General features: G+C 45.2%; 1 protein-coding gene across 1 annotated transcript in view; it reads right to left on the bottom strand.

Annotated features, from left to right (window-relative positions):
• The window catches only part of LOC144485276 (SH3 and multiple ankyrin repeat domains protein 2-like), a gene marked incomplete at its 3' end in the record, with an annotated part of 595748 nt that overhangs the window by 536829 nt on the left and 44604 nt on the right, over window positions 1–14315 (bottom strand). Inside the window, exons 6-7 of the mRNA XM_078203484.1 lie at window positions 6945–7112; window positions 1534–1650 (exon numbers count right to left, since the gene is read on the bottom strand). Of these exons, the coding sequence (XP_078059610.1) occupies window positions 1534–1650; window positions 6945–7112 (285 nt within the window). The remainder of the gene's footprint in view (window positions 1–1533; window positions 1651–6944; window positions 7113–14315) is intronic.

The following is a 14315-nucleotide window of genomic DNA, read 5'->3' as shown; positions in this document are numbered from 1 at the left end:
CAATGAACTAAGGAGCTGCCTTTGGGCAGAGTGCATGTGACATGATTAAGTCATCCACATCTGGCTGCCTTTTTTTTTAACCAATCCTCCAGTACATCATAGAAAAGCAACTTATTTTGGTGAAAAAAAAATCTGCCAAAAAGATGAAATCATAGAATCCCTACAGTGCAGAAGGAGGCCATTCGGCCCATCAAGTCTGCACCGATCACAATCCCATCCAGGCCCTATCCCCGTAACCCCACATATTTCCCCCGCTAGGGCGGCACGGTAGCACGGTGGTTAGCACTGCTGCTTCACAGCTCCAGGGTGCCGGGTTCGATTCCCGGCTCGGGTCACTGTCTGTGTGGAGTTTGCACATTCTCCTCGTGTCTGCGTGGGTTTCCTCCGGGTGCTCCGGTTTCCTCCCACAGTCCAAAGATGTGTGGGTTAGGTTGATTGGCCAGGTTAAAAATTGCCCCTTAGAGTCCTGAGATGCATAGGTTAGAGAGATTAGCAGGTAAATATGTGGGGGTAGGGCCTGGGTGGGATTGAGGTCGGTGCAGACTCGATGGGCCGAATGGCCTCCTTCTGCACTGTAGGGTTTCTATGATTTCTATGATAATCTGCGCATCCCGGGACACGAAGGGGCAATTTAGCATGGCCAATCAACCTAAACCGCACACCTTTGGAGTGTGGGAGGAAACTGGAGCACCCGGAGGAAACCCACGCAGACACGGGGAGAACATGCAGACTCCACACAGACAGTGACCCAAGCCAGGATTCGAACCCAGGTCTCTGGAGCTGTGAGGCAGCTGTGCTAACTGCTGTGCCACCGAGCCACCCCAGATGTATGAATGCTTGACCAATGGGAACCATAGGAAATATCAAACAGAGCTGGGTCAAAGCATTCATGCTCACAGGACAAAAGCCAAATCTTTGACTGACTTGGGACAATGAATATTCTGCAACGCAAGGCTGTCCTATAGAATTAAGCTGGTGAGCCGACAGTGCAGTTCAAAGCTTGGAAATGACTGATATAAAAACAGAAAGTGCTGGAGACATTAAGGCGCACGGGAGTATGGCATTGAGATAGAGGATCAGCTGTGATCATAATGAATGGTGGGGCAGTCTCGAAGGGCTGAATGGCCTACTCCTACTCCTATTTTCTATGTTTCCATGTAAATACTCAGCACATCTGGCAGCATTGTGGAAAAAGAAATTAAGTTAACATTTCAAGCCCAGAATGACTCCTCTTGGAAATTACTGTTCGGTATATCAACGGGAAAGGAATTGACATTTCTTTGTTATTTAAAGGAAAGATTAACCTATGTAAAATAAAATGACAGGTATCTCACAAGAATGCCGTCACTATTGTACCCGCTGTTATCACCAGTAGTAATTTGCAGCTTCACAGTTGCTTCATGCTATAACATGTAATTATATTCCTTTCTGAAATTATTTCTGGCATTCTTGCTCAACTGGTGAACTGCAATATGAAAGAGGATTAATTGCAAAACAAAAATTAAGATATTGCAATGAGTGTCGACTTCTCACCTGATTATAAAGGGCACAGACATGGAGTGCTGCATTGCCCGAGGCATTCTGTGCTCCCATATCAGCTCCGTAGAAAAGCAGATGTTCCAGATGTTGAACGAAACCATAACGACACGCCTAAGAAGAAGAGACAAGAGTCGAAACTATCATTCAATATTCGGACAGCATGCACATTTTTTTATTTCCATCACTGGAATCTCAATTTTTAAATGGAATAAAAATATTCACAATAATAAACCACAGGCACAGATTAAAAATTCTTAAAACAATCAGAGGAGTTATGCATTTGTGATAGTGAAGGAAACTTCTTGAACCAAAAAGGATACGTCAGAGAATTGATACCCTTTTCGGCGAAATAAAATCAAATCAAATAAAAGCTGAATTGCTTTGTACTTCACTGTTCAAAAGATCCCAGTATTGAGTCAAGTTCAAAGGCACATCATAGCAGAAGCCATGGGATCTTCATCATTGTGTACTACCTGTCAAAGTCATTCGAAGTCCCTAAGTGGGTTTCCTCCGGCTGCTCCGGTTTCCTCCCACAGTCCAAAGATAGAACATAGAACATAGAACAGTACAGCACAGAACAGGCCCTTCGGCCCACGATGTTGTGCCGAGCTTTACCTGAAACCAAGATCAAGCTATCCCACTCCCTATCATCCTGGTGTGCTCCATATGCCTATCCAATAACCACTTAAATGTTCCTAAAGTGTCTGACTCCACTATCACTGCAGGCAGTCCATTCCACACCCCAACCACTCTCTGCGTAAAGAACCTACCTCTGATATCCTTCCTATATCTCCCACCATGAACCTTATAGTTATGCCCCCTTGTAATCGCTCCATCCACCCGAGGAAATAGTCTTTGAACGTTCACTCTATCTATCCCCTTCATCATTTTATAAACCTCTATTAAGTCTCCCCTCAGCCTCCTCCGCTCCAGAGAGAATAGCCCCAGCTCCCTCAACCTTTCCTCATAAGACCTACCCTCCAAACCAGGCAGCATCCTGGTAAATCTCCTCTGCACACTTTCCAGCGCTTCCACATCCTTCTTATAGTGAGGTGACCAGAACTGCACACAATATTCCAAATGTGGTCTCACCAAGGTCCTGTACAGTTGCAGCATAACCCCACGGCTCTTAAACTCCAACCCCCTGTTAATAAAAGCTAACACACTATAGGCCTTCTTCACAGCTCTATCCACTTGAGTGGCAACCTTTAGAGATCTGTGGATATGGACCCCAAGATCTCTCTGTTCCTCCACAGTCTTCAGAACCCTACCTTTGACCCTGTAATCCACATTTAAATTAGTCCTACCAAAATGAATCACCTCACATTTATCAGGGTCAAACTCCATTTGCCATTTTTCAGCCCAGCTTTGCATCCTATCTATGTCTCTTTGCAGCCTACAACAGCCCTCCACCTCATCCACTACTCCACCAATCTTGGTGTCATCAGCAAATTTACTGATCCACCCTTCAGCCCCCTTCTCTAAGTCATTAATAAAAATCACAAAGAGCAGAGGACCAAGCACTGATCCCTGTGGCACTCCGCTAGCAACCTGCCTCCAATCCGAAAATTTTCCATCCACCACCACCCTGTGGTGGTGGATGTGTGGGTTAGGTTGATTGGCCGTGCTAAATTGACCCGAGTGTCAGGATGATTAGCAAGGTAAAGATGTGGGGTTATGGGAATAGGGCCTGGATGGAATTGTGGTTGGTGCAGACTCAATGGGCCGAATGGCCTCCTTCTGCACTGTAGGGTTTCTATGGTGATGATGAAAACAGAACTATTTCTTTTTTACTTTCAGATTTGTTATCCTTTTATGTTTTTTGAATTCATTTATGGGACATGGGCGTCGCTGGCTGGCCAGCATTTATTGCCCATCCCTAGTTGCCTGAGGGCAGTTGAGAATCAACCACATTGCTGTGGTTCTGGAGTCACATGTAGGCCAGACCAGGTAAGGCCGGCAGATTTCCTTCCCTGAAGGACATTAGTGAACCAGATGGGTTTTTATGGCAATTGACAATGGTCATCAGTAGATTCTTAATCCCAGATTTTTTTATTGAATTCAAATTCCACCATCTGCCGTGGCGATATTTGAACCTCGGACCCCAGGACATCAGCTGAGTTTTTTGGATTAATAGCCTAGCAACAACACCACTAAGCCATCACATCCCCGTTTAGTGTACAGAGACAATATTAGTTGTCTAATTCGATAGAGCAGGCTGCAATGGTGTCAAGCTTGCATCCATTAATGTTTATGGCTGGTAAAATCACTGACTGGTGGAACAATGTTGTGATATTTGTCTGAGACGCACGTCAGGAGCTGCTCCTACCTGCCTGGCTATATACTTTGCTTAAGGAGACCACCACAAGACCAGGTCAGAGACTGGAAATAACTGTGGTGAGTAACTCACCTCCTGACTCCCAAAAGCAAGGCACAAGTCAGGAGTGCGATGGGATATTCTCACTTTACGGATGAACACAGCTCCAGCAATACGCAAGAAGCTCATCTAGGTGTGCACCAGGTGTTGGGGCTCTGACTCAGGATATCTTGGCTGTCGAACAGCCACTCTGGCAATATTTGCAGCAGGAATATAGTGAGAGTGCAGCAAACTGAGTGAGTTTCCATGAAATCTTGTTGAAATGGGAGCAAATCTGTTGTGTTTGAAGTTGAGAGCAGCTGGAGCGAGGGTGTGAGTGTAAAGTCATGATTGCAGCTTCCATCGCTTCAGGTATTTGGTTTCAGTTAGAATTACCAGCTCTCTCTTCTGTAGAGTAAATATATAAAATGAATCGATTTCAATGCAATGCGGAGGCTTTGTGGTTCCTGCAGTGGCCCTTACCTGATTGGTTTTTCGCTCAGAGGGTGGTGGGAATCTGGAATGCACTGCCTGGTAAGGTAGTGGAGGCTGGAAACCTGACAAACTTTAAGAAGTATTTGGATGAGCATCACTTGAAACATCATAGGTGGGATTCTCCCCAAAAAAATTCTAAGTAAAAGCTGCAGTAAATCCTGCTGTTTTTTTCAGCGGGAGTTTCAGAATGAATCTCCCACACTCCGGGCACTGCAGAGTACACTAGTGTGAATCACGCTAAAATTCAGTGGCCAGGACCTATTCCCGCTGGAAAGGCTGGCAGCATAGCGCTGAGCGGGCCACTGCGCCTGTGCCAATCTGTCAGCGCCGAGATCGGCGCATGCACAATGGCCCCTCACTGATCACTGGCCAGCTCATCAACACAAAGGAATTCATAGCCATGGTCACATCTGCAGTCATGCAGGACGGGTACAATGTTGGTACTGTAATAGCGCCCGTTACATTAGCAGAAAAGGTGTCATTGAGACTAATTTTGTGGCATCTGTCTTTCTTTCTGAAACCTTGTTATTTCCTTCTTTTCTACCTCATGGCCACCTGTAAGCTTTTCCCACAACTAGAGGTTTCTCCAATGTGTTATCCAAGGAAGCAATGTTGTGAACAGCGTCAAAACAGATAATACAAGTTCGCTGACTATGATTAGCCATGTCAACGCATTCAGGCTGTCAATGTAGTCTAGCTCCTGGCATGACTTGTCAGCAGTAATGAGTTGCACTATTCACAGTTCCGAATAAATAAATCGTAGATTCCATCATTGAGATCTGTGTTACATCAGCAGGCTCTTGAATAGACCGACCTCGCATTAAGTTGATCTTTCTCTACACCCTAGCTATGACTGTAACACTAAATTCTGCACCCTCTCCTTTCCTTCTCTATGAACGGTATGCTTTGTGTGTAAAGTGCACAGGAAACAATACTTTTCACTGTATACTAATACACGTGACAATAATAAATCAAATCAAATCAAATATCTGTTCGGTTTGTCTATGAATGCAGTCAGCACCTAAATCTCTCCTTAAATGTTCCAGATTTGATGAAAAATGGCTGCAGAATGAAGACCTTATTCTGTTCTCATCTAAGTAAGAAGTCTCACAACACCAGGTTAAAGTCCAACTGGTTTATTTGGTATCACGAGCTTTTGAAGTGCTGCTCCTTCATCAGGTGACTTTAACCTGGTGTTGCGAGATTTCTTACTGTGCCCATCCTAGTCCAACGCTGGCATCTCCACACGTTCCCATCAGTACAGGTTTCAATACTTGTTCTTTGTGGCGCCTTTCCGAGCCAAGCACTACTTCAAAAGATCCAACTTCATGCTTTTGTGAGCTGAGCCACGGTTGAATTAATATTTAAAATATCAAACGTAGCTTTGAGGTGAGCTATAGCCATCCAATTTTCCTCTGGATTGTGGAAAGAAATCAAATGAATCATAGACAATGAAATGATAATAGTTTAGGTCACAATTAGAGGGGGAATGAAAGGGAAACACAGCGACAAGCCAGCCAACGCGCTCATTCATTTTCTATTGCTCTGATAAGATTTAAACAATAATTTCTTTGTTGTTCTCTTCCCCCTCTTTTTAATCGATCTTGCAGACTTGTTTGGTATTTGCACAAGAATGCACTATTTCTGCTGACCAACCTCCAGACTTGGTTCAAAACCATATTTAGATAAATGTTTGCGAAACGTCTCACTTTTTAATATCCCAGCCCAAGATGTGGACCTCACTGGGAAGGTCCGCATTTAACGGCCAGCTCCAGGTTTCAGGAGAGGGAAATGGTGAGCCTTTTTGACACTCCCGAGTGACTCAGGAGGCCACTTCAGAGGGCAGTTAAAAGTCAGCCACATTGATGTGGAGCTGAGTTCACATGTATAGGTGCTGAAAGAGCAGTTGTGTTTTGCTGACGATCCAACCGCTTCGTGATCACGTTCACTGGATTTTCATTTTATTGCCTTTTTAAAAAATAATTGACTTTAAATTCTGAAACTGCCGTGGTGGGATTTGAAATTGGGTTCCCTGGATTATTCGTCAAGTCCCCATAACATGACCCCAATGCTACCACAACCTGTTAAAATATAGCAGTCTACAGTCCAAAGATGTGCTGGTTAGGTTGATTGGCCATGCTAAATTAACCCTAGTGTCAGGGGATTAGCAGGGTAAATATGTGGGGATATGGGAATAGGGCCTGGGTGGGATTGTTGTTGGTGCAGACTCGATGGGCCGAATGGCCTCCTCCTGCACTGTAGGGATTCTATGAGTTCTATGAGACAAAAGAGAAATCATAAAGTGTAATAACAATAAGTGTAATAAGTGTAATTATGGTCTTATGGTCTTAACAAAGACTCTGAAACAATGTTGTGCCTACGAGTGTTGGTGTATCCATTTCACCTGAAATTTCTCTCTGTACCACTTTAGAGAATGGATATGGTCTTAAAAGAGGAGAGAAAATAATTTGAGATAAATGCACATCAGTATCCCACCCTGGAATTTTACTTTCCAGAACTAAGGTACAAATCAAGAATAATTAGTTTTATTTACCTGATGGATTTCCTGCCATCCATTTTCATCTTTACAGCCAATTGAAGCATGCTGATAAAGCAGCAATTCACAGCAGTAAGGGTCCCCTCCGACCATCGCGGTGTGATAGAGTGCTGTCAGGCCACGACTATCCTTATAATCAGTAGAAGCTCCCAGTTCCAGGAGAGTCTGGGAAAGAACATGAAAGATATATAAAATGACTGGACTGACTTCTTATTTCAGAATTGAAACACCATTGAACTGCCCTTTGCAAATCTTCGAGCTATTGTAGTATACTGTACTTAGTGAGAGACAAGGGATGAGATATCAGATCACACTGCACCAGTTTTACAGGCCTGTAGTTCTTGTTAATTCATAGTTCGCTTAGTGAACCATGCACGGTGGCACAGTGATTAGTACTGCCACATCACAGCTCCAGGGGTTCAATCCTAGCCTTGGATGAATGTCTGTGCAGAGTTTGCACGTTAAGTTTTTTTTAAGTTAAGTTTATTTATTAGTGTCACAAGTAGGCTTACATCAACACTGCAATGAAGTTACTGTGAAAATCCCCTCGTCACCACACTCCGGTGCCTGTTTGGGTACACTGAGGGAGAATTTAGCATGGCTAAACCACCTAACCAGCACGTCTTTTTTGGAGTGTGGGAGGAAACCGGAGGAAACCCACGCAGACACGGGGATAAGGTGCAAACTCCATACAGACAGTGACCCAAGCCGGGGAATCGAATCTGGGTCCCTGATGCTGTGAGGCAGCAATGCTAACCACTGTGCCACCGGGCCGTTCTCCCCATGTCTACGTGCGTCTCCTCCGGGTGCTCTAGTTTCGTCCCACACTCCAAAGATGTGCTGCCAAGATGGATTGGCCATGCTAAATTGCCCCTTAGTCTCTCAAGATGTCTAGGTGAGATGGATGATCCATAGTAAATGTGTGGGGTATAGGGATACAGCGAGGGAAAGGGCCTGGGTGAGATACTCTGTCAGAGAGTCGGTGCAGACCCGATGGGACAAATGGCCTCTTCTGCACTGTGGGGATTCTATGATTCTAAGAATGTTTCGCTCTGATGATGATTATTTCCCTGGGGATGTTGCTTCTTCAGTTTACCAAACGTTCGGGAAGACATTTCAGGAAAGAGTGTAATTTATTGGACATTCTTGAAAGGCAAAGGACTCCAGATGTAATGGGCCTCTACAGGATGTTCTTCCATTATTACTACCTTCAATAATTTGGAACACTTGAGGTTTCCTTGGCAAATGCATTATTAATCACCCACGGAGTTAGAACGGTTTGATTCTGTCCATATACGGTGCTGATGGCACTTTAATACTGAAAATTGAGGACAAAGATCATTATTTTATGATCCCCTCTAATAAAAATGTTGAAATGATTGGCTTAAGTGTTCTAGAAATAGTTTCTACTATTACCATGAAATGAGATTGGGAGGCAATAGAAGATTATTGCTCATTGACATCTCATAGAACTGTCAAACCTGCTTCAATAGTTACTCAAAGGAGTGAACATGTTCATTTCTATGTAAATTTAACCTATCCCGAAGGTATAATGAAATACATATTGATCGGCAATTCAATCACGTTTCTCATCCAGTGGCCTGTTTCAGCCAGAAAGGTACAACCACAGAGACAAGATTGAGGGTGAAGGGCAAGAGGATGCCATTGTCAGAACCTAAAGGCAAGATTTTGTGACTCAAAGATAACGTTCCTTCACCAGCTGGAGAACAAGAGCAGTGATTTTCAATTGCTGGGGGTGCAGGGAAGGTGGTGGCATAGTGGTATTGTCTGCTACACTCATAATCCAGGGTAATGCTCTGGAAACCTGGGTTCAAATCCCACCACAGCAGATGGTGAAATTTGAATTCAATAAAAATCTGGAATTAAAAGTCTACTGATGATCGTGAAACTATTGTCGGTTGTCATAAAAACCCATCGGGTTCACCAAAGTGTATTTATTAGTCACAAGAAAGGCTTTCATTAACACTGCAATGAAGTTACTGTGAAATTCCCCTAGTCGCCACACTCCGGCACCTGTTCAGGCCAATGCACCCTAACCAGCACATCTTTCAGAATGTGGGAGGAAACCGGAGGACCCGGAGGAAACCCACGCAGACACGAGGAGAACATGCAAACTCCACGCAGACAGTCACCCAAGCCGGGAATTGAACCCGGGCCCCTGGTGCTGTGAAGCAGCAGTGCTCACCACTGTGCTACCGTGCCGCCCCACTATTGTCCTGCAGGGAAGGAAATCTGCCATCCTTACCTGGTCTGGCCGACATGTGACTCCAGAGCCACAGCAATGTGGTTCACTCCTAAATGCCCTCAGGGATGGGCAATAAATGCTGGCCCAGCCAGCAATGCCCACATCCCATGAATGAATTTTTTTAAAATGTGAAAATGGAGATCCCGGAGGCTGGCAATGGATCCGGTGCCATCTGAAAGCAACGCAATCTTCAAAAGGACAGCAGGAGAGGGTAACAAAGAACCCACTCACCTCCAATTGACGGCCCATTAAACTCCTTGAGGAACCTGTTAACGGACCAGGGTGGGAGGGGGAAGTAGAGGGGGGGTGCAATTCTCGAAGTTACCTAACCCAATCGGTCTGATGCACGTTAGTACATGGATAATTGGGTTCAAAGTGGGCAGAAGATAAAAGCTTTGGAAAGTTTTAGGGGCTGGAGGATCTTGCATCAGATCACACGTTTTGCCTCGCATTTGACCATTTGGTTAATTTTGTGCTGGGTGAGGCAGTTGGTCCTCCCAAGGTAGCTTGGGCGGTACCTTGCTACCTGCTGTCTTCTGCAAAGTCCCACCTTGGTTGTTGCCAACCTTTACTGACCTACAGATAGCTCCCCACTCCTGATAACATTTGGCATCAGTAATTAGACACCGAGCCCAAATTAGGACATCTACATCTCAAGGTAGTGTTGAGTGAGCAACGCGGTTGTGGCACAGGATTGGGACCCAGAAATTATCCAGGCGTTGAGTTCCCGACCCCCATTTGAAAAATTCAACACAAGTCTTCCATTTGTGATACTTCAGCAAAGCTAGCCCACACTAACAGCTCAGGGGAGACCTGGGGAAGCTCTGAGCTGGAATCAATACCAGGATTAATTGCACAGCAACCCAATTTCCACAGAATGTAGGTTGGGTTTAATCGAGCATCCTCAAATGAACACTCTGCATATTGCATCTTGTTGTTTTTTGTATGTATGTCAAACTGAGATTGGAAGTACAAATACTTCCTTGTGCAGCTGTGCAAAGACTACTGTGTATGAATTTGGCAAAGTACAATGGAAGGAATAATAAATAGTCCTTTAGTAGTACAGAACTTGAGTTTTGCTTAAAAAACTGCATTTTGTCAAAGCTTTTCGTCTTACACTCATCAGGATTCTTGAGATTGTCCTGATGAGTGCAAGATGAAAAGCTTCAACAAAATGTCCTTTTTCAGCAATACTGAAGCAGTAATACATGGGTGGGATTCTCTGGCCTCCCCGCAGTGTTTTTCTTGGCAACACACCTGCAGCGGGATCTTCCTGTGCCTCCACTATCAAAGGGATTTCCCATTGATTCCACCCCACACTGCCAGGGAACACAGGGTGGGGGTGCACCGTCTGCGGGATCAGTGTGAAGAACTGGAAGGTCACGCCCCATGAGTTATGCATTAATTCCTGAGTTCCAGCTTGACTCAACCCATCCAACGTTTTTTAGTTGTTGCTTTATTTGATAAAACACGGATACACTGACCCAGCATATCAGGCACTTGTATTTGTGAGCATACAGAGAGTGATCCCTCTGTCTGAATAATGATAGATAGAATCTACAGTGCAGAAAGAGGCCATTTGGCCCATCGAGCCTGCACTGACAACAATCGCACTCAGGTCCTATCTCCATAACCCCACATATTTACACTCCTAATCCCCCTGACACTAAGGGGCAATTTATCATGGCCAATCCACCTAACCCGCACATCTTTCGGACTGTGGGAGGAAACCGGAGCACCCGGAGGAAACCCACGCAGACACAGAGAGAATCTGCAAACTCCACACAGACAGTGACCCAAAGCAAGATTCAAACCCGGGTCCCTGGCACTGTGGGGCAGCGGTGCTAACCACTGTGCCACCGTACCATCCCAATGATGCCCGAGTCTCACTCAATACTGGGCTTCATTTCCACTGAACCAGCGAGTTTCAAACAGACAGCTCACCAGCAAAGCAAAATTGAAGATTGTGTCGCTATGACACCACCAATGGCCCACAGAATCCATAGAATCGCTACAGTGCAGAAGGAGCCTATTCAGCCCATCACATCTGCACCGGCCCTCCAAAAAAGCACTCTACCCCCTCCCCCACCCTATCCCAATAACCCTGTAACTCCGCCTAACCTGTACATCTTTAGATGATAGGAGCAAAACGGAGCACACAGATGAAATCCATGCAGATGTGGAGTGAGGGGGTGGGGGGGTGGTGGTGGTGTGGGGGTACCAACTTTAGGCCCCTTATTTGTTCATGCCAAGAATCAAATGCTTCTTTCAGATGGGGGCAATCCGCACTGATTTCTTGATGAGATATGGCAGGTGATGCATATCCCATTCCTGCCCACCATACTGGAGGCTTCAGCAGCCTGTTAATGTCTGAACAGGATGCCTCCTCACGTGGCCAGCCGCTTAACCTGCTGTCGGCAATTCCCAACCTCACTTTTCACACAGAGGGTGATGAGTGTCTGGAACAAGCTGCCAGAGGTAGCAGTAGAGGCGGGTACAATTTTGTCTTTTGAAAAGCATTTAGCAGGTGCGTGTTTCACGGCGGTGGGAGGCAGCGCAATGCTCGCTTGCGTCGAGATCTTATGGTCCCGCGTTGAATGCATCCCTCGCTGCCTGGGGCGGGGGGTACGCCATCGACGGGACCGTAAGATCCCGCCGACGTAAACGGCAGCAAGATATCGGCGGATATTTCCGATTGTGGGAGGGGACGGTGGTGGGGGAGGGGCGATAAATACGAGTTAGTCACTAATAAAGGCAACAAGGAATTCAGGAGAAACCTCTTTACTCCGAGAGTGGTTGGAATGTGGGACTTACTCCCACATGGAGTAGTTGAAGTGAACAGCACACATCAGGTGGATTAGGATACGAGGGAGAAGAGGAATAGGGGATATGCTGGAGAAAGAGGTTAGATAAAGAGGGGAGGGGAACATAGAAAGATAGGAACACAAATGGGGGGTGGGGGAGGCTCAGATGGGGCATAAACACCAGCCAGAGCAGATGGGTTGAATAGCCTGTTTTGCGACAGTAAATTCTATGTAATTCACTGTGAGCTATCCATGTCAGCTCAGTGTTGTGCTTTGCTCTGGTAGGCCCTCTAAAGGCTAGATTGTTGAACAAGGAGTGATTTACCATCATAGCATTATAGAATCTGCCTTCCACTGCTTTAAACAAGTTTGGAATCACAGTCTAATCAAGACTCAATGTGATCTGGCAATGCAAGATGCCCAGTAAATGTTTTAGTTTGACCTGAGCAACAATGACCAGTCGCCTTCTTTAAGCTAAAAGGTTGGGACTGAAATTTGCATCCAAATCAAACAAAAGTTAAGCACAAACTGAGGCTTTAAACATTAAATTTCAGTATCAAAGTAACAGAAAGATGCATTGTTAGTGATAACGGAACATGTCAATTACCTTAATATGGACTGGGACTGTAACAGCATTAGGTGCAAGGAGGGGGAGGAATCCCGAAAATGTGTACAGTGTGTTTCCAAACTAATGAGGAAGGAAGCAGTGCTGGATAAGTTTTGAGGATCGAAATCATAGAAATCATAGAAACCCTACAGTACAGAAAAAGGCCATTCGGCCCATCGAGTCTGCACCGACTACAAATCCCACCCAGGCCCTACCCCCATATCCCTACATATTTTACCCGCTAATCCCTCTAATCTACGCATCCCAGGACACTAAGGGGCAATTTTAGCATGGCCAATCAACCTAACCCGCACATCTTTGGACTGAAGTGGGGTAAGAAGAGCATATTTCAGTAGGGGAGTATTCGGGGAAGAGTGATCATAATAAGATGTTTAGAATACTTGTGAAAAATGTGTGGACAAGGAACAAACAAAAATGAGGTTGTTTTTTGGTTCATCGTCCCTGAGCTGTACTCCCATACCATTTTGTTTTTTCAATAAATGTGTAAATACATCTCGAACAAGTGAGAATCTAGCTGCCTCCCTTTGACGTTCAATGGCATTATCATCACTGAATCACCCAATATCAACATCATGGGGCTTACCTTGATCAGAAACTGAACTGAACCAGTCATATAAATACTGTGGCTACAAGAGCAGCGCAGAGGCTAGAATTCTGCTAGGAGTAACTCCTGACTCCCCAAAGTGTCCACCATCTACAAGGCACAAGTCAGGAGTGTGATCAGTGCCGGATTTAGACTTGGTGAGGCCCGAAGCTATATAAAGCTTGGAGGCCCCTTGTTAAAACGTTACACCAAAGGGTCTCACAAAGGTGCGGACCAAAACGGGACCTTGGGTCGCCACAAAAAAATTGAAAACATAATTATGCCTTTTAATTATTTAATAGCAAGGTATTTAAAGTGAAAAATACAAATTATTTTCAAATGAATGCATTTACTGATCACATATTTATCATTTGGCTGGCTTGATCTCTCTCATAGATTTTGTTAATTTTGGTACTATTTTGAGTTGCTCTTCAAGCTGGTGCTTTCTTTTTCTTTTCTGGTATCCGCTCTTACATGTTGTCTTCATTGTAAACCTTCTGAAATTTTGTGAGGCCCCTGCGGATTGTGAGGCCCTAAGCTGTAGCTTGTTTAGCTTATACCTAAATCCGGCACTGAGTGTGATGGAAGACTTTCCACTTTCCTGGTTGAGTGCAGCTCCAAACACATTCAAGAAGTTTAATACCATGCCAGACAAAGCAGCTTACTTGATTGGTACACCCTCCATCACCTTAAAATTTCACTCCTTCCAGCACCGATGCAACACGTGTATCATTCACATGATGCACTACAGCAACTCACCAAGGCTCCTTCAACTGTACCTTCCAAACCTATGGCCACTACCACACAGAAGGACAAGGGAAGTAGATACCTGGAAACACCACTACCTGCATGTTCCTCTCCAAGCCACATGTCACATGTGGGGTGGCATGGTGGCACAGTCGTTAGCACTACTGCCTCACAGTGCCAGAGACCCGGGTTCGATTCCCGGCTTGGGTCACTGTCTGTGTGCAGTTTGCACGTCCTCCCCGTGTCTGCGTGGGTTTCCTCCGGGTGCTCTGGTTTCCTCCCACAGTCTGAAAGACATGCTGGTTAGGTGCATTGACCTGAACAGGCGCCGAAGTGTGGC

The sequence above is a fragment of the Mustelus asterias genome, unplaced genomic scaffold (assembly GCF_964213995.1).
Source record: "Mustelus asterias unplaced genomic scaffold, sMusAst1.hap1.1 HAP1_SCAFFOLD_182, whole genome shotgun sequence".
Classification (NCBI taxonomy): Eukaryota; Metazoa; Chordata; class Chondrichthyes; order Carcharhiniformes; family Triakidae; genus Mustelus; species Mustelus asterias.
This window is presented reverse-complemented; position numbering and strand designations above follow the sequence as displayed.